Source organism: Zingiber officinale, chromosome 5B (genome assembly GCF_018446385.1).
Source record: "Zingiber officinale cultivar Zhangliang chromosome 5B, Zo_v1.1, whole genome shotgun sequence".
Lineage (NCBI taxonomy): Eukaryota > Viridiplantae > Streptophyta > Magnoliopsida > Zingiberales > Zingiberaceae > Zingiber > Zingiber officinale.
The window spans coordinates 24,884,751-24,905,673 of NC_055995.1; the positions used below are offsets into that span (position 1 = coordinate 24,884,751).

The 20,923-nt window shown below is 31.1% G+C and overlaps 1 protein-coding gene across 3 annotated transcripts; it reads left to right on the plus strand.

The window, feature by feature from the left end:
- The first annotated feature begins 507 nt into the window (after positions 1–507).
- Positions 508–20,166, plus strand: LOC121984254 (protein PEROXIN-4). Of its 3 annotated transcripts, XM_042537095.1 has the most exons (7): positions 508–715; positions 2,039–2,095; positions 8,688–8,748; positions 13,005–13,124; positions 13,193–13,321; positions 18,534–18,663; positions 19,798–20,166. In XM_042537095.1, exons 3-7 carry the CDS (start codon positions 8,743–8,745, stop codon positions 19,905–19,907), a joined length of 495 nt encoding a protein of 164 aa, XP_042393029.1. In that variant the 5' UTR covers positions 508–715; positions 2,039–2,095; positions 8,688–8,742; the 3' UTR covers positions 19,908–20,166. The 3 variants fall into 3 exon arrangements, with proteins under 3 accessions (XP_042393029.1, XP_042393026.1, XP_042393027.1); XM_042537092.1 differs by lacking the exon at positions 2,039–2,095 and having other exon boundaries at positions 508–724; XM_042537093.1 differs by lacking the exon at positions 2,039–2,095.
- Positions 20,167–20,923: the final 757 nt, after the last annotated feature.

The following is a 20,923-nucleotide window of genomic DNA, read 5'->3' on the forward strand; positions in this document are numbered from 1 at the left end:
ATGGGGGTCTCCTATTCTAACCGCCGGATCAAGCTATAAACAGTGAAATCTTAACTAAGATAATATATGAAATTTTAGAATTTTTAGATGATGATTCCTAAGTCACCAAATGGAGTTTGCAAAAACATTCTAAAAGTAAAAATTTTCTTTATTTTGCAGTTAGTGATTTTTTTTTTTCAAAATTATCCTTCAATATTTATCCGATACAAATAAATTATAGATGGACCATTCGTCATTATGATGAGATCGTGATTACAATTTAATCATAATTAATTACGATCTCTCCTTAGATTCATCATCCCCATATTATATTTTAAATATAAACGAATGACATCCGTCCCCTGACGTCTGGCCCTCCATCATCCATTTCAACATAAATTATAACATGAGAAACGATAAATCTAAAATAAATCATAATTAATTACGATAAAATTACCATCATGACCTAATTACAATTACGAATAATACATCTCCTAATCCATTGGTTTTTTTTTTAAACTTCTCCTGACAATTTTGTCAATTGACAATCCGCCCCTATTCCCAACTCTGCGGACTCCCGAGTCACGATCGCGGAACCCAACTCGCGGAATCCCAGCGGATGCTTTCTCGTCCCGCGAAACCCTACTCCGGCTTTCGAACTCGGCGAAGAACCCTAGCGACGTTCCACTCGCGAAGGCGCGGCTTTCCCGACTCGCGATCGCGAAGAACCCTAGAGGTATTCCAGGTATTTATTTGATTAACAACAAGATTTTGGGATTTTGTTTATCCAGCACAGATCCGTTTCTGTCTGGTTGGTCGTCGTGGAAGATTTTGGTATTTATTTGATTAACAGCAAGATTTCGGCATTCTTCACTGTTGTTTTTTTTTCCCCATGAAAGACCGTGTTTTTAAGCTGAGCATTTCTCCTTGTTTTCTTCCTTGGATATCTCGGATGAATTTCTTTGTTCTCTATATTTACAGTATTCCTAGATCTGGGCTTGTTTGTTTTAGCATTGTCCTGCTGCCCTTTTGCCCTTTTGTACTTACAGCAAAGCTATTGAGTATGGCAATGAATGCATTTTATGTAATTTCCTTGACTCGGTGATCATGTAGTTTTGATTTAGTTAACTTCTGTTAGTTCTTGCTAGTTTGCTTCATACTCTGAAATAATGATGTATCCATTGATGTCCATGTTATTACTTTGATATTTTCCTGCCAACTATCTCTTGGTTCAGGGATAATGCTAAATCTTGCAACTTGTAAGTTGGACCTAAAAGACTTAAGGAATCATTTTTAAAATGCCACCCAGCTGGATGAAAGATTCACAGCAGTATGACAATTTGAAAGATGACAGTTTCTTTGCTCGTGCTTCATTTGTCTAATCTGCAATTTTTGAGCCTTTTTATTCTTCTTTATCTTTATGATCAGGATCAACTAACAGTACTCAAAGATTAGTGATGCAATTTTCTTTTATCCTTTGTACTTCCTAGTATCAATAGTTTCTCAGATTGTCCCCATTCTTTTCTTTGTGATAGCTACCTTGATATGCTTCTTTCTGTTCACTTTAAGAGATTGTTCTGCAACTACAATTATGCATTTTATTAACACAGATAATGCTCAGTTCACAAATACTATTTAATGAAGTATCATTGGATGAGCATAGCCTTTCAAGATCAACCTCTGAACTAACATATAGCTATGTCTTTAAGTAGATTCATTGTGCTCGGGGTGTCATTATCTGGGGTTAGCGTCCCGGTCATGCACTTTTAGCTGTATACCTGCATTTATCTTCCTCCATATCCGTGGGACTGGCTCCAGGGGGCTGCTGATGTGGCGGTTCCACAATTTTTTAAAGTAGATTCATTGTGTTTTAGTTTTCTGTCTAATTTAGGCTTCTTAACTATGTTCTTAGATGACTTTTACTTAGATTACTTAATTTGTTTTTGACTTGACTCAGCTGCCCCCTTTTGGATCTCATTCTTGATGTGCGATCTCATTTTAGTCTTTTTTTCGTCGTTAATGGAATCGCTCCTAATATTGGATCCTTCAATCTCATTAGGGTTGTAAACAAGCCGAGCCGAGTCGAGCTTTGGGGTGTTCAAGCTTGTTTGATAAGGTAACCAAGCCGAGCTGAGCCGAGCTTAAAATAAACCAAGCTTTTGAAATGAGTGTTCAAGCTTGGCTTGGTTTATTTTTTATGAGCTTGAGCTTGGTTCGTTTAGATGTTATCAAGCTCTCAATTCAAGCTTGGCTTGAGCTTAGTTTGAGCTTGGTTCGTTTAGATGTTATCAAACTCTCAATTCAAGCTTGTTTGATTGTTTGAAACTTTTATTTGTTTGATTGGTTATTGAACTTGATAATTTAAATTTATTTATTTTATTTTATTATTTATTTAGCATATTGAAAAGATTTTTATTAATGAATATGGTTCATGAACATTGTTCATTAACGTTATTCACGAACATTGTTCATGAATGTTGTTCGCGAACATTAACGAGCTGAATACATATGTGTTCAAGCTCTTTTATTTAGCTTAACGAGCTGTTCAAACTTGTTTGTTTAATTAATCTTATGTATATTGAACGAACATAAACAAGCTCTTACCAAGCCGAACACCAAGCTTGTTCACGAACGCTTGGTTCATTTACAACCCTAAATCTCATTAAAGTTTAGGGTTTTTTTATGCTTAAAGATCAAACCAGATTTTTTTTAAATATTACTTCTTTAAAGTAGTTGTTTCACAGTCAGATTTGTGGAAATGTTTTGCTTAAGCAGTTTTATTAGGTTCCGTAAGAGCAAGAACTTTATTTTTATTTATTTACTTTTTTGAGTAATAACTCTGAACTCAAGGCTTATAATTTTAGTCAGGAGACATGCTGCTTTTAGGTATATATATTATGTATCCTTCCATTCTTGTTGGATCATAAATAGCTTCAGTGTTGTGGTTTGATGAAGAAGTGTTCTGTTAAAACTGATAGCATGATTTTGAGTTTAGGTTGGAAGCATGTAGGGTGTGCCATCTTTGCCATTAATTTTGATTCACAAAATATTATGGATCATGGAGAAAGCTTTAACCATGCTTGATTCCTTCTCCTTATACTCGCAGTGTCATTTCTTTGTAAATATAGTTGCACTTGTATCTGATTGGTTAATAAAATTATCAGATGAACCTAAAGTTATTCAATGTAGTGGATTGCAATGAGCTAGAGTAAGATAAGTTTTTTTTCTTGATTATTTCCAGTGCACCACTAGTTGGTATCATCTATATGAATCTCATCCTATCATTGAGAATTTGAGATCTATGAAATGTTGTAGAACTAGTAATACTACTGTCATTTATTTATGTCTAGTTTTATTTGGTCTCCTGTGCTCTTTCTACCACTTACAATTTTTGCCTAATTTATTTATCATTTTATTATTATGTTTAGCCGATCCCACTTAGTCGGATAAAGATTGGTTGTTGTATTTAACTATTAAGTCCGTTAATTAATCGACTTTAATACCCCCATCTTAATTTATTTTCTAATGTTTTCTCTGTATCTTCTCAAAAATGCTGATATCTCTTCTAATAGTCATTTAGATCCATTGTAAGAGTATTTTACTTCATAATGATGCTCATAAGAAGAAGAGGGGATAGTTAAACCGTGGTGTCATTTTACATTGCATTCTCTTTCTTAAATACATGTTATCACTGAAGCAAAACAAGAAACTACCCATAATCTGTTTTAACATTTATATCCCACCAAAAATCATCAACCTGGAGCAACAGGAAATTACCTTCACATGATTAAATAGGAAATACCAAGATTGCTAATGGAGGACACAAGAATAAAGGGCTACCTATAAATATATTGGTAACAACATTACTAATGGTCACATTACTCTTAGTTCCTCCTTTGCAAGTTGGGTCCATAATTCTTCTATCTAGTTCCAAAGGGAGAAAGATCATTCTCTTCTTTGAGGATGTTGTCAAGCCACACCTTATGTCCAGATCCACTTTGAAACTTGTATTTGATCCCCCTTAGCCTAATTCACAAACTTAGCTCACCGTCTCCTTAATATAAGATTGTGTATGGCCAGCTAGAGAAGAGGATGAATACACTCAAATTTTCAATGAAGCCATGCATAAATACAAGCTTAAATTCAAGGTTAGTAATATGTGCGTGCGTGTAATAATTAGTGTTGAAATCACAATAGAAATAAAATACAAAAGAAAATAGCATATAACAACAACCAAACCTTATCCCACTAGGTGGGGTCGGTTATATGGATCATTTTGTCATTAAGCAGTATCTCCTATTATATCATCATCTATACTTAAATAAATTTTATCTTATTTTATTGTTGCTAACTAAGTTTTTTTTGTCCTTCTTGTTTGATGTGCGTGTTTGCCATAGTTTCACATAGTTTAATTGGAGCATTTATTGGTTGTCTAAGTATATATCCGTACTATCTTAAACGTGTCTCTCGGAGTTTTTCCTTAATAGATACAACTTTGATTTTCTCTTTAATGCTCTCATTTCTTATTCTATTCGTATGCCTACACATCCACCTTAATATCCTCATCTTTATAACTCTCATCTTTTGCTCATGTGCTCGAGTCAGCCTAACGCTCAGCTTCATATAACATAACAGGTATAATTTTATAGAATTTTCCTTTAAGTTTTAGATGTGTTTTATGATCATGTAAAGCATCTTATGCTCTCTTCTATTTGAGCCATTTGTTTCTATGCTATGTAGGACATCTCTCTCAATTCCTTTATTGTTTTGCAAAAATAATTCTAAATGATTAAAACACTCAGTTCAAGGCAACTCTTCATCTCATGTCGTAACAATTGTCTCATTATGTCTAATATTGTTAAATTTAAATTTCATATATTATGTCTTTATTCTACTAAGTCTAAAACATTTTCCTTTTAGTATTTTTCGTCGAGATTGTAGTTTAGCATTTACTCTTTCACATGTTTTATCTACCAAAATAATATTATATGCAAACAATATGCATTTTTTTCATCTCTCTCATTCTTATATAAGGAACTAGAGTAGTTACTTTCCATTGATCAATTTTTTTTAATATAGTGTTAAATAATTTTATAAGTCATTCAATACCTTATTTCCCTAGACACTTCCATACCTCTATTGGAATATCATCTAGTCCAACGATTTTTCCATTGTGCATCCCATTTAAAACTTGTTCTAGTTTGAATTCTATGATAAAAATTTAAATTTTTATACTCATTTGACTTATTTAAATTACTTAAGTTAAGTTGGTAACCAAACCTTCATTAAAAAGTTGATAAAAATTCATTCCACCAGTCTTTTATTTCTCTATCGTTTACTAGTACCCTATTATATTCATCGTTAATACATTTTATTTGGGTAAGATCTCTTGTCTTCTTTTTTCTCACTTTAGCTATTCTATAAATATTTTTTCCTTTTTTTGTATCCAATTTTTGATATAATCGTTCAAAAGTTTCATTGTTTATTTCATTCACTACTTTCTTGGCCTCTTTATTGGCTATTGTATATTTTTTAAATTTTTTTTCGTTCTTACAAATATATAATTCCTTATAGGTTATTCATTTTTTCTTCACTTTATTACTTTTTTATTCCACCATCAAGATTCCTTATTTAGTGGTGCATATCCCTTTGACTCATTGAGTACACTCTTAGCTACTATTTTTAATTTTGATTCTATCTTATCCCATATCATATTAGAGCATTTCACCTAATGCTTGTACTACTATTTTCTCCTTAAATATATTTTGCTTCTTATCCTTTAACTTCCACTACTTAATTCTAGGAGTCACACATATGTTCTTTCTATTGATACTATACTTGAGGCGTATATATAACATTACTACTCTATATTGGGTAATTAAACTTTGTTCAAGGATGACCTTGTAATCTTTACAAATGATTTATTATTCTTACTTTTGAATGTAATAAAGTGGTTTTTTTTTAAAGTATTAGCTAATATCATGACATATGCTATCGCAAAATTCAATATAGTTTTCCTTTTTTCATTTCTCATTTCAAATTCATAACTCTCATTTACCTTCTCATATTCTTCATTTTTCACTCCGATATGTTCATTTTAATCACCTTCTATTAAAATCATTTTATTTGGCGGAATATTTTGTAATATTTGATTTAGGTCGTCCCAAAATCTTGATTTGGTAGTTTCATCTAATCCCGCTTGTTGTGCATATATGCTAATTACGTTCATAGTGTTTTTTGCCACTATTATCTTAAGGGCTATAATTCTATCCCCTTTTCTAACTACTCATATAACTTCATTTTTTTTATCAAACTATCTACAACAATACCCATTCCATTTTTTCTTTTGCTCTTTCCTGTATACCATAACTTAAAATCCAAGTTCTTTACCATCTTTACCTTTTCGCCTACCCATTTTATTTTTTGTACACACAAAATACTAATTCTTCTCTTAATCATTGCATCTACTACCCCCATTTCTATTCTATGTTCCAAATCTTAGACTATTAGTTTTTCTATAATATTTATTCTTATTCCACATATGTTGTGAGAACTCTTGCCTTTTTAACACTACACCCAAATTCTCATGGAGATGTAGCGGTCTTTGTTGATATATTACAGTCGGATTCTGTAACGTGAACGCTTGCATATTTAGCACCACACCTGAATTCTAGAGATGTAACGGACCTTGCTGAGACGTTACAGTCAGGCCTTACAACGCGTTCCTTCCGGAGAATAATCTAACATTAACACAATAGTTTAATGGATCTATTTATTGATCATTTGCTATAGTTTAACGTTGGTTGGCAACCTTACGCAACCCTTCTCTTTTATCTGGACTTGGGACTGGTGAAAATAGCAAAAGCCTTCTAAATATCTAGTGTGGTTTAGTGCTTTACTCTTACTCTACAACCTATGATGATTCTTGCAAATCCATTACCACTGCCTACTACCTTATAAAATGAGTCAATGGGGTAAGTTTCTAATAGGTTTGCAACCTCCAAAGATAACACCTTGACCTAAATAATGGTATTTTGCAAGCTCTCTCTGCGCTTGACCCCATCCAAGATTTCTCTTAATAAGGAATCTTCACTTTTTTCATAAAGATGAAATTGGGAGACTAGAAAAGAAAAGAAAAGAGGTAAACTACCAAGTGCTTGAAGCCTTAACCTTGGTTCAAGCTCTTGGATTCCTTTGGGTACTTGATCTTGATGAGTATAGAAGTTTTAGATATTTTTCGGGAGTTCATAGCGCCTAAAAGATTTCCAAGAGCTTATATTCCCTTGACTCCAACCTTCAATTCAGAAGGATGAAAGTAAGATCTTCAGCAAGGTTTGAAATGTCATTCGGGAGGCACGGACGGTTTTTATCATCCACCGGGCGGTCGAAATCGGCACGGGAGGCGTCCCCGTCTCGACGGCGCCGGAGGAGACGTGGGACGCCTCCGGCGGCATCCCGCGACACCTTCTGTGCCGCCGAAAGCCTCCGGTAGGGTCGTCGAACGCTTCCGGCGACCCTTCCGGCGCCGCTGGAGGCGTCCGGCGCCGCTGGAGGCGTCCGGCGACGCTTCCAGCGCCGTCGGACGCCCCCAGCGGGATCGACCTCACGTACGCAGGTACGCAATTTTTTTCTGTTTTTAATAATTATTTATTTTATTTAATTAATTTAAACAATTCCCAAGGATGTGAGGAGGATGTGTGATATTTCGAAGAGGTTTTTATAAACCCTAATTAAATTATCATAATAAAATATATTTAAAATTAAATAAATTTTATTAATTAATATTCTGAAAAAATAATATTTTAAATTTCATTTAAAAATTTTAAAAAATATATAATAATTCTTATTTATATTCTAATATATTTTTTATTATTTTAAATTTTTAAAAAAATTCTAAAAAATTTTAAAAAAATTCTAATAAATTATATTTATATTCTGATATTTTTTTAAAAAAATTTACTTGATATTTTTTACTATTTAAAATATATATTATTTAATTAATAATTATTTAAATGAATAAATAGTTAATTTATATAATTATTATTAATATAAAGTAATATCTTGTATTAATTTATATTCTTATTATTATTCTTATTCTTATTATTATTATACTTCCATTTTAATTTGAATTATTGATATATTAATTCTATTTAAATAAAATTATTTTTTCTAATAATATTAAATTATTCAATAATTGAGAACTTATAATAAATCAATATACAACTTATTTTTATATACACAATAAACATATTTATCTTATAATTACTATAGATAAATAAAAAATACCGGAACTGTATCGGCAAGGCACGATACGATATCGAAACCGTATCGTTCCGGTCTGAGACTGAAACCTCGGCACGGATCGAAATTTTAAACCTTGATCTTCAGTCAACTGACGTTTGCTTTCAAACGACTCATCATACAAAATATTAACATTAAAAACCCAACAATATACTATTTAGTTGAGTAAAATGACCATCTAGTCGATTGTATCAGTATTAATTGAATTGTATCACCATCTAGTCAACTGTCAAAATCATTCTATTTGCATGTTAGTTGATTTAAATCCTTATTTTAGTTTAATTAAATCTTCTTTTATAGAAACTTTTTTGACCAGTTATAGTGTCCGATACAACTTGTAATCTACTGTTTACTTATCTTTTTAGTCGCATCAATTTATTTGTTATGAGATCCTTTCCATTTTGTAGACCATACTCCAATACAATACTGTTCGGTCCCAGCGCATATTCATCAGCAAGAATCATGCAGGTTACGTCAAAACTCTTATCTGTTCATTATTTATTTATTTTTTTTCCATTCTGCTGCTGCTGAATTTCTGGCTAGGCTCAAATGTATTCTAGAAAATCACATAATTAAAGATATAAAATTTTCTATGGAAACAAAGTTAGTAGTCAATAGGGACATAGTAGAGAACCTGATTACTTTTATTCTCTTTACATGGAGGGATAAAGTTACAAAACTATGTGGTCTTGAAACGTTATAGGCCAGTTTAATCGGTGGCATACCATTTAGATTATGCATTCCATGGTTGTCAAAATGTAACAGACCTTTGAAATATTTTTGCATCATTGCATTAGATTGTTAGGATCGATGGATCACAATTATTCAAAAACCAAGAATAAATAAATAAATTATATTTGTATTATAATTCATAATTGTTCAGTTTGATATTGATCTCAGATTAATGATAAATGTATTAGCTCTATTACTATTTTCCTTAATATATTTTATTCTTATTATATTTCAGTAGCAATAATCAATATAGATGAACAAATATTTTTATTTAAAAATTAATTTGGTATTAAATTTAATATTTTTAATTATAATGTGATATTATTTATTTTAAATACAATTTAGATAAATAAATAATAGAATATTTGAAGATATCAATTATTTAATTTTAATTTGATAAATTGATGTAATTACTAATATTATTAATTCCAAGATTAATTAATTAAATAATTTAATTAGTATTATTATTGTTTCTAATTAATCCAATATTAACCAATGATATAATTATCTTGAATATTAATCAAATATATTTTACTGATTCTCATTTAATGAGTACAAGTAACAAATAACTAATATATAATTACTGATTACTTAATATACTTATAATAATAACAAATTACTCATTCACATAGTCGGCTTGTTTGGTCCTTAATCTTAATATCTTATGTCTTTCATAATTAATCTCATCTTACACTATCTCATCAAATTACCTTTGATTACTTCCTAATTAAAAACATATTACTTATACAACAGTTGCAGTATATTAATAATTCATTAAGCACCTACGTGCACCCAACCAGCCACCCAGATTAGCAAATACTAACGTGCATTGCCAAATAAGTAGATTATTTATCCTGCCAATTAGTATATAATTATATAATTAATATATAATAACAGATTACTTAAAATACATAATATAACAACAATAACCAATCTTTATCCCACTGGCCAGTTATATGGATCCGTTTACGTCCTTTTACGTCATTGAACTCTATTCCCTACTATATCATCATTTATACTTAAATAAATTTTATCTTGTTTTATTGTTGCTAACCAAATTTTTTTTGGTCCCTTCCTCGTTTGATGTGCGTGTTTGTTTTAGTTTTATATCGTTTGACTGGAATATTTATTAGCCGTCAAGTATATGCTCGCACCATTTTAAATGTGTCTTTCAGACTTTTCCTCTATAAACACAACTTTGACTTTTTCTCTAATATTATCATTTTTTATTCTATTTATCCTCGTATGTTCACACATCGACCTTAACATTCTCATCACTGCAACTCTTATCTTCTGCTCATGTGTTCGTCATAGCCACATAGCAGGTCTACCTGTGTTTTTGTAAAACTTCCCGAAGTATTTTATGATCACATAAAACATCCGACGCTTTCTTCCATTTCAACCATTCTGTTTGTATTCTATGTAAGACATCTCTTTCAATCTCTCTATCCTTTTGCAAAAATAATCCTAAATATTTAAATTTCTCAGTTCCAGACAACTCGTCATCTCCTATCTTAACAATTTTTTCATTACGTCTAATATTGCTAAATTTAAATTTCATATATTCTATCTTGATTCTACTAAATTTAAAGCCTTTCCCTTCTAGTGTTTCTGACCAAGATTCTAGTTTAGCATTTACTTCTTCACGTGTTTTATCTATCAAAATAATATCATCTGCAAACAACATTCACCATGGTATCGTGTATTAAATGTGTGCTGAATTCGTCCATAATTAGTATAAAAAGATAGGAACTTAGAGATGATCTTCGATGTAACCCTATTTTATTGGAAATGCTCACGTTACTCCGCCTAAAGTTTTTACTCTAGTCGTTATATCCTTATACATAACCTTAATTAGTTATATATGTTACACTAACACTTTTCTTTTTTAGAATTCTTTATATAATTTTTCTTAGGACTCTATCATGAGTTTTTTCTAAGTCAATGAATATCATGTGCGGATCTTATTTTTGCTCTCGATATTTTTCAATTAGTTGTCTAAAAAGATGTATAACTTCTATTGTCGACCTTCCAAGCATGAATTTAAATTGATTTTCAGTCTCCATTAATCTTTTTCCTATTACTTTTTTTCTAAAATTTCATGGTATTACTCATTAATTTAATACTCTTATAGTTTACACAATTTTGTACGTCTCCCTTATTCTTATATAAGTGAATTGTAATACATACCCTTTGTTAATAAGACATTTTTTTATTTTCAATATCATGTTAAATAATTTTGTAAGTCATTCAATACCTTATTTCCTTATGCACTTCCATACCTCTATCGGAATATCATCTGATTCAATGACTTTTTCATTGTGCATCCTATTAAAATTTGTTTTATTTTTGAAATTTGAATTCTATGATAAAAATTTAAATTTCTATACTCATTTGATCTACTTAAATTACTTAAGTTAAGTTGGTCACCAAACTTTCATTAAAAAGTTGATAAAAATATTCATTCCACCAGTCTTTTATTTTTTTCATCATTTATCATTACCCTAATGCATTCATCTTTGATACATTTTATTTAGATAAGATCTCTTGTCCTCCTTTTTCTTACTTTAGCTATTCTACAAATGCCTCTTTCCCCTTCTTTTGTATATAATTTTTTATATAATCGTTCAAAATTTTCATTATATGCTTCATTTATTACTTTCTTAACCTCTTTCTTGGCTATTATAATTTTCTTAAATTTTCTTTATTCTTACAAATATATAATTTCTTATAAACTATTCGTTTGTTCCTTCACTTTCTTTTCTACTTTCGCATTCCACCACCAAGATTCCTTACTTAGTAGTACATGTCCCTTTGATTCATCGAGTACACTCTTAGCTATTATTTTCAACTTTGATACTATCTTATCCCATGTCGTATTAGTCACTGTATATTTCACCTAATGCTTGTACTCCTATCTTTTCTTTAAATATATTTTGTTTCCCATTCTTTAACTTCCACTACTTAATTTTAGGAGTCGTATATATTTTCTTTCTATTGATACTATGCTTGAGACATATATCCAATACTACTGACTGGGTAGTTAAGTTTTCTCCAGGAATGACCTTTTAAATAGTTGGCTTAAAATATATAATAATAGTGACAAATTACTAATTCACATAGTTGGCTTGTTAGGTCCTTCATCTTATGCTTTTCAAAATTAACTTTACTTTGCATTATTTTTATCAAATAAACTATTATTACTATCTAATTTAATGCATATACTCGTACAATACTTGCAGTATACTAAACATTCATTAAGTACCTTGCTGCACCCAATTAGCCACCCAGCAAGCATACTAGACTGTAATTTATTTCCCCACATGTTTTGTTGCTTCTTCCTGAACTGAAAGAGGGGGGGATTTGATCCTCTCAAACACGAACCGGTGTCTATGACTATGCAGTCCTGCTCAAATTCTCACGTAGTTGCATGGAGCTCAGTTTTGGCTCTGACTGTGTCTTTACACAGTGGATCCCATTGATAATGATCCTCATGTCATAGCAACTTTCCTCTTTACCATGTTCATCTTTTCCTCACCAAGTCTAGATCTAGGTCTCATTGAATAAGTTGGCTCGATTTTATCTCAGTGAAAAATTGGCTGATTTTCACTAATAATTACTGATTCTTCTTGATTTTCTCTCAATTTCAGTGATTTCATTTGAGAAATTTGCAACTTCCAAAAGTTAAATTTACAAATAATTACTTATTCTTCTTGATTATCTCTCAATTTCGGTGATTTCTTTTGAGAAATTAGCAACTTCCAAAGGTTTAGCTAATCTGTACAGTTAGCTGAGTTTAACAACCATGCCATATTACTGGTTCACTGTTTGACAATTGTTTAGTTTTTTTGTTTTTTTCTTATTTGACTGGTGATTGTGCATGTGAGTTGTTATATTTTTTTTACCTAACCCAAAGCATTTACCTGCTATTTCTTAATCAAGAGGAATTACACCTTTTAATATACTAAGCATAAATTATCAATCACTTGCAGGCATCAAGAGCTAGACTTTTTAAGGAATACAAGGAAGTGCAACGAGAGAAAGGGGTAGACCCAGATATTCAGTTAATATGTGATGATTCAAACATATTTAAGTGGACTGCTCTTATAAAGGTAAAGTGTAATTGAAGATTAAGGATACTATTTTATAATCTTTGATTGTCTGACTTTTTCTGCATTAGGGACCTTCGGAAACACCATATGAAGGTGGTGTTTTTCAGCTTGCATTTGCTATTCCAGAACAATATCCTCTATTACCTCCACAAGTTCGTTTCCTTACCAAAATTTTTCATCCAAATGTGCATTTCAAGGTAGCTTCTTGGTTCCTCAAGTTTTTGTTATTTTTCATTTCAAGATTTTTATGTATTGCTTATCAATTCAGAATAATGGATTCTAGACATGCTGATATGTTTGGAAAGTGTGTCACTCTTTAAAATTGTAACATCTCCATGAATGTGTTACCTCTGGACAAAAATTTTATGGTGAGTTGAACAATGAATTGTAGCTTCTCTAGGGATTCCAGAAATTTGATGGTGAAATAGTTTGTTGAGACTGACAATTTGATTACATGATGTGGAGACTTAATGTTGAAAATATCACTAATATTTTCATCATGAGGCGCTTGATATATTGATCATTCTTAACATTGATTGGTGCGAACCACTTTACCTAAAAGCAATCTCAAGTTATTAGAACCACTGCACTTGTCCATGGGAGGCCAATGATCATGGAGCGTTTCCACTCAAGTAATTGCCATGATGCCCATCATGGCTTATAGAGATATATTTTCTTTTATTTTTTATGACAGGATTTGAGCTTAGAGATTTGATACCATGTTAACAATAATTGGCTAACCATTTATTTTAAAAGCTTGATATTAGGAAATAGATCAATTTATATTTCATGGATCATCACATTTGCCCATGTGGAACCAATGAAAGTGGTCTTCTAGCTTCAGTAAGCTCCCTCTTGCTCATCATGATCTAGAGGTATGATTTTATTTTTATAATAGGCAGGATTCAAAGCTCAAACCCCCTGTTCCAATACCAGATTAACATTGATTGACTAGCACTCATTTAAAAGCTTGAGTTATTAGGAAATACCAATTTATATTTATATAATAGACCACCTGATGCAGATTAGGAATAAGAATCAAATTTCGATTTTTAAATTCTGGTTTTGAGTTTGGTAATTGTTCAATTTTCATTTGTTATCTTTTAATTTGGTAGCCAATCTATGGAATATTTTGTATTAACCACTTAATTATTTCCTATTTTTTGTTAATATCAAATCTATGAAAGTATCTTTGTTTTATTTAATAGTTATCGTCTTGTTAATCAATTTCGTCTTAATTTTCTATACAATTGCGGCTTAAATTATGATCGCACATTAGTTTAATATCAAAATTTTCTTGTGTCATATCAATTTGGTTTCAGAGCATTCTTTTGCTACATCAATTTGATAATGGAGAATGTTGTTGTCAATATTGTAAACCCTAAACCGCCTATGAATTTTTTGTTAACTATTTTTTATACATAATATTATAAATAATCATCATGCTTTATGTAATATATATAATTAAATGATATTTATGTATAAATAAGCTTCATATAATACAATTTATATAAGGTACAAATAAATATATAAATACAACTAACAAGATAATTAATAAAGATTCATCATCATATTAATATTAAAAAGGTAATATCATTGCTTTTGGTTTGTTGTCAATATTGTAAACCCTAGACTGCCTATGAATTTTTTTTACTATTTTTTATACATAATATTATAAATAATCATTATACTTTATGTAATATATGTGATTAAATGATATTTATGCATAAATAAGCTTCATATAATACAATTTATATAAGGTACAAATAAATATATAAATACAACTAACAAGATAATTAATAAAGATTCATCATCATATTAATATTAAAAAAGTAATATCATTACTTTTACCAAAAGTCTTAAGTTTAAAATTCAATTTCAATACAACATTACAACAAGCCAACAAGGACTAGACTAAAATAACTAATCTTCTAAACCATCAACATATGCACCATCAACTACATCCATAATCCTTTCATCATCGGACTCAAAATCGACATCTTCACTCTCCTCTGATATATCTAAATCTTCATAAGTTCTCTAATGGGGATGTTCCTTGCACTCCTCCTTGGTTGTAACACTTATCCGCTCTCGTGGCCTCCAAGACCATTCTCCAGTTCCAAACCCGACTCGACCTCATCTTCATCACCATCATCAACAAGCCAACCTTCACTAGCTTGATATAAGCAAATCTTCGTCTATTTCTCTTTACTCTTCTTCTTTATAAGATTGACGTTGAATTTGACATATATAAGATCATTCAATCTTTATGTCTCAAGTCTATTCCACTTCTTAGTATGTATCTAATCAATTGGAAAATTATCAAAAATAACAAAAAGAAAGGATAGATAATATAATTTATGAATTACTACTTACTCCTTCAAATTGACTCCAATTTCTTTCACACCCCAATAAACTACTTGTAAAAAAGAGAAATCTTATTGCCATTTTTTTTTGTAAGTTTGGAATGTCACCACCATGATTGGATCATCATCCAACTTAAAAAAGTAAAGATATAAAAAAATAATAAACCAAAAAATAGATAAAGGAGACATATATGTTAGTGAATATAAATAAAGGAAAGAGATATACTTGGATCAAAGTCATGGTACACATCCACCTTTTCATATGCCGCGACCGCTATTTTTCTTCAAAAGTTCTTGTGGGCTTGACCCGTCTAATTTGCAACCTAAACTTAAAATTTTCAACTTTTTCTGTATATTATTTTATTTTTTATTTTTTATTTTTTGGCGGGTTGCCCGTCTAGTCCACAACAAGTGTTGGTTAGGTGAAGGGTGGCCGACATTAGCATTGTAGGTGGCGGCGGATGCTATGGGTGATGAGCGAGAGAGATAGGGAAGAGGAGTGCATGTAGAGAGAAGAAAAAGAATTAAATAATTCTTGACCTTTTAAAAATACACTAACTTAATTAAATACAATTACCCCGAACTATCCTATATAAATAAACTTAGTTTTATTTAAAATGAGTCAAAATAAGTCCAAATCGAATTCATTTGGGATTTACTTGATCTTAACCATCATTCTACTTATAGGCTCTTCCTAACCCTAAAATAACTTTAGTTGAACCTTAAAATTCAAAATTATTGATTTGATTTAGCCTAATTAGTTATTTATTTTTTAAAAAATAATTTAAAATGTAAAAATTTAAATAGGATGAAATTTGATATCTAACATATATGAAAAAAAGTTCTCATGTTTTTATTTTTGTGATGTTGGGAGAGACTAAGATATCATGCTAGTTAGCGACGAAAAATCTATAGTTTGGTGACCTTGTATCAAGATTCTTCTGTTATGTTCTTCTAACTTGGGTTCAAGCATCAAGGAACAACTATGGTTCGACATGATGCCTTGATTAAATAAAAATTTATTTGATTATGAAAAGAATTAATTAATTTTTCTTTCATTATTATTTTTATTTATTTCATTGGAATAACAGTGAAAATACATGATCATTGCAATAATTGTGTATTAATCATATTAGATTAATTTTTCTAAAAAAACACTAATCACTTCAAGTTAATTAAAGGTATTAACAATTTTCAAAATTTTAAATTCTAGTTTTTTTTTCAAAAAATCTTGAATTTGAAATTTTAAATCTAATAACAAAATTCAAAATCTAATTTAGATCTAAAATATAATATTTTATCTCCTAAAATTTTTAAAATTTTGGATTTACTTATTTTTCACTTCATCCATGAGTTTTATTTAATCTTATCGAAGAATATTTAGTGTTTAAAGTTCAAATAAAATTTGGATTTACCTATTTAGTGCTCATGAGCAAATTTCAAACAAAAGTACGTCCTCAACAAAACATCTAAATAAATTTTAAATTCAATTTATATAAACCCATAAAAATATACAATTTTTTAGAAACCAAAAGTACACCCTCAATAATCAACATTCGTCAGGCCTTTAAATTTGAAATTGTTCTAAAAATCAAAGCAAACCTTAGTTTACAAAGGAACAAGGAATGACTCATTTATTCATTTGCCTCATTCCAACATTCTATTTGTAAAAGTTGAATAGTTTATAAGTGTAAATTGTTACAAAACAGAAGGTATACAATTTAAAAGTAATTTAATAGTGATTAAAGCTAAAAATTAAAGTTTAATTGGTTGCAAACATTTTAATCTTTAAAATATGTGGTAATCAAATTATTCAACAAATATAAACAAAGAACAAATGTGTATTATAATTACGTAAAAAGTTAATTATAGTAAAAGTTAATTAAAAGTTGTATCTTTATATTAATTAAAATTATTCATGGTATCAAGAATTAAACTTGAAAGGGAGCATTGGTGCAATGGTATACTTGTCATATGACCTAGTGGTCGCGGGTTTGAGTCGCAGAAATAGTCGCTTGCAATGCAGGGCAAAACCGCGTGCGATAGATCCTTCTCTGGGACCTTGCATTGGCAGGAGCTTCGTGCATTGGACTGCCCTTTTATTAAGAATTAAATTTAGCAAAACTTATGAAAACAATTCAAATTATCGAATTAGAAATTCAATACTAATAGTGGTTGATGTTGCAACAAACAAAGAGAACTCAAGCTTCTATTGAACTTAAAAATAAATTATGAGCAATAGTTTATGGCCAGGATTGGGTTTCTTTTATAGAACCCCATAATTATCTAATCTCTTAAAACCACCAATGTCTAAGATTACCTAATCTATTATAACTAGCAGGAAGTTAGTAACATAATCATAGGTTTGAGGTTTTGTGAAATTATTGTTTTAATAAATATTACTTAAAAATCTAATTATAAAGATTGAAACTAACAACTACATGAAGGGTATTTTGGTATAATGGATGGTTGGAACCTAGGTTGAATTTTTTTTTTCTCAAATAGGAGGCTCAAACTCAGAATTCTTCGTCTGTAGGCATTTAATCAGGTACTTTCCCATCATAGTATCCTTTCAAAGGTGTGAACTCAGAATTTTTCATACAGTTGCAGTAGTTTGTTTTGTGAGCATAACTTACATTGCTAAAGAGGTCTACGCCAAAGCTAATCTGCCTGAAAGAAGTGCAACTGTGTAAATGGTCTCTGTCAGTACTCGTTCTGGATCAAATGGATATTAGGTTTGTTTTATTGGAGCCTATGAAATTTAATGTGCAAATTAGTAGAAGATAAACTTTCTACTCATCAATAGGAACAGGAAGATTATTTTCTGATATTTTTTACCAAAAATTTCATTTAGTAGTAAAATTGACAGTCATTAGGCATGCCAACAATATCAGTGGCATATTTTGAGAGATTAGAATTGTAAGAATGCAATATTAATTTTTCTTGCTGCAGACATAGATATACACATATCTTATTAGCTGTTGGCAGTTACTTTGTAACTTTTCTTGATTAATCTAATTTCTTGATTCTGTTATGTTTCCAGACAGGGGAAATTTGTCTCGATATTTTGAAGAATGCATGGAGTCCTGCATGGACCCTCCAGTCTGTTTGCAGAGCTATTATTGCTTTAATGTCTCATCCAGAACCTGATAGCCCCCTTAACTGTGATTCAGGTTGGTTCTTTTGTTTCCGAAGTTTTACTTATCTAGGCATCTTTTACTTACTTTGATCCAATTTGATAATAAATTATTTTATTCCTAAATGGGATTACTAAGACTTGTTATTCTGCCTTGAGCTTGCTAGCATGACTTATGAGATGCTTTTATCTCAACACTTCTAATGCATTTGTCAAAAACTGTTGCAGCAGGTAATGCTAGTTATCCAATTTCAGAACTACCAAATTTTAGAGAGTGGAATTTGTTCACTCGTGCATTATATAAAATTGAGACTACAAAGTGAGTGCTAAAGTATTTAAGACCACTGTGCTACAAATAGTTGAGCAAGCTAGTGAAAAAAAAAGCCATTACATGTGTAATAGATAGTGCATTTTGCAAAGTCACTCTATCATAATCTGTCTGAAGTGGAGTCGGTATTCTGATTCTCCAGAGCCAGACATGATTTCCCCAGATTTGGAGATCTGCTGGATTATCAGATTGAAAGACCAATGGACATCGCTGCCTCCAGATGCAATGTTGCCAAGTTTGAACAATTGCTCCAAAAGTCTGCCACATCTTCTTAGGAAGTGAGCTGAATAGATTAAACTGCTCAATTGACTAAGTTTATCCTGGCCAAGAAATACCAAAGATGAAATGGATCTGACGCCAACCAAATAGAGCCACCATGCTTTTGAAAAAAATGGTCTCAAGAGCTGCTCCCCCCACAAAGAACACAAGTGAGATCTTTGAGTGGCACCTTCTTCCTCAACAGATCGCAGGAGTTCAACCACATGAAAAACCTTCACTTTAATAGTAGCAGAAGAGGACCAAATAATTGCATGCCTAGGCACCTCCTTGTCCGTGGAAGAAATCCACTAGGCTGATCTAATAGAGAACCACTCAATACACTAATTAATAAGTTACAACTTGTCGTTAGAAGATAACAGGTTAACTCATACAAAAATTAACATACGATCTTCTTTGAAAGAACATTTACAAGTGACAGATTAAACTTAAATTGCACTATGCCTTCCGACCATCCTGGAAAAATATAGTTGAATTCATGTGCACATCTAAACACGTAGTTGTCTATTAAATATAGTCATGAAAAAATCAAACTGTTCCTCATTTTTATCTCGGATGATCATACAGGCAATCTCCTTCGATCAGGTGATGTCAGAGGATACCGGTCGATGGCTAGAATGTATACCAAGCTTGCTGCCATGCCAAAGAAGGGTGCTGAGAGCAGCCATACATTATGATGTTTGTGCACTGCCCTATCGTTGTAAAAGAGATTTAAATTCTGGGTCATCACAAATAATTGAATGCCTTTGGTGGGGTTTCCTCGTTAATCAAGCACACTGTTGTAAAAGAGTCTCTATGGTCGTTCAATGATATTGTACCTAACCGTGATGTGACTTGCTGATGAATTGCCATTCCTGTGTCATTCCACAATGTCTAAAAGTGATGGTAGCTATCTGGATCTGCTCAACAGGAAAGATAACATTTATCATTATTCAAGTTCATGCCTCTCCTGTTTACTTTCTGGTAGATTGATATTCTGTCATAGAAAGTTGGCAGCAAATAATTTCTCATGACTTTATGGAATAGATGCTCGATTTGTCGCTGTAAAATTGCGATGATAATGTGCTGTCATAGATGGCCTTTAATTTTGTGATGAACTCTATTGCATAGGAGTGACAATCTCTGCCTCTGGTGTTTCTATCCTTTGCAAAAGCAAACTGAAAATTGGAAACAAATGTTTCAATTTTAGATTGCAATCCTCTGGCTATGACTTTCGACATTATTTTGAAGTGATGCGTTCAGATATTAATCAATTGATTATAATATAGTATGTTTAAATTTAATGGATTTAATCTATTTATGAAATTTACAATCAGAACTATATAGAAAAAAATATTATTATTTTTTAAAAAATAAAATTTTAAATTAACCGAATTAAAATGTATTTTTAATGAAAAACACAGGATCCATGCCCGTCATTAATCGACATCAAGTGGAAGAAAAACAAAACATCAATTTGATAAATTTTTAATTGGGCTCATCCTGCAAAATTAACTAATTATTAAATAAATAAAATAAAATTACTGCCGACAATTACCAGAATAATAAATATAATTTTAAAATGATTCCCGCAGACAAAATTGTTAGGTGTCGGTCTCAGTCTGACCTGCCGCGCGGGCGAAACGTGTCACCGGTCCACCCCTGTGAAAGCACCGCTTCAGCGGACCTCATGCTCCCTCGTTTTCCTTTTTTT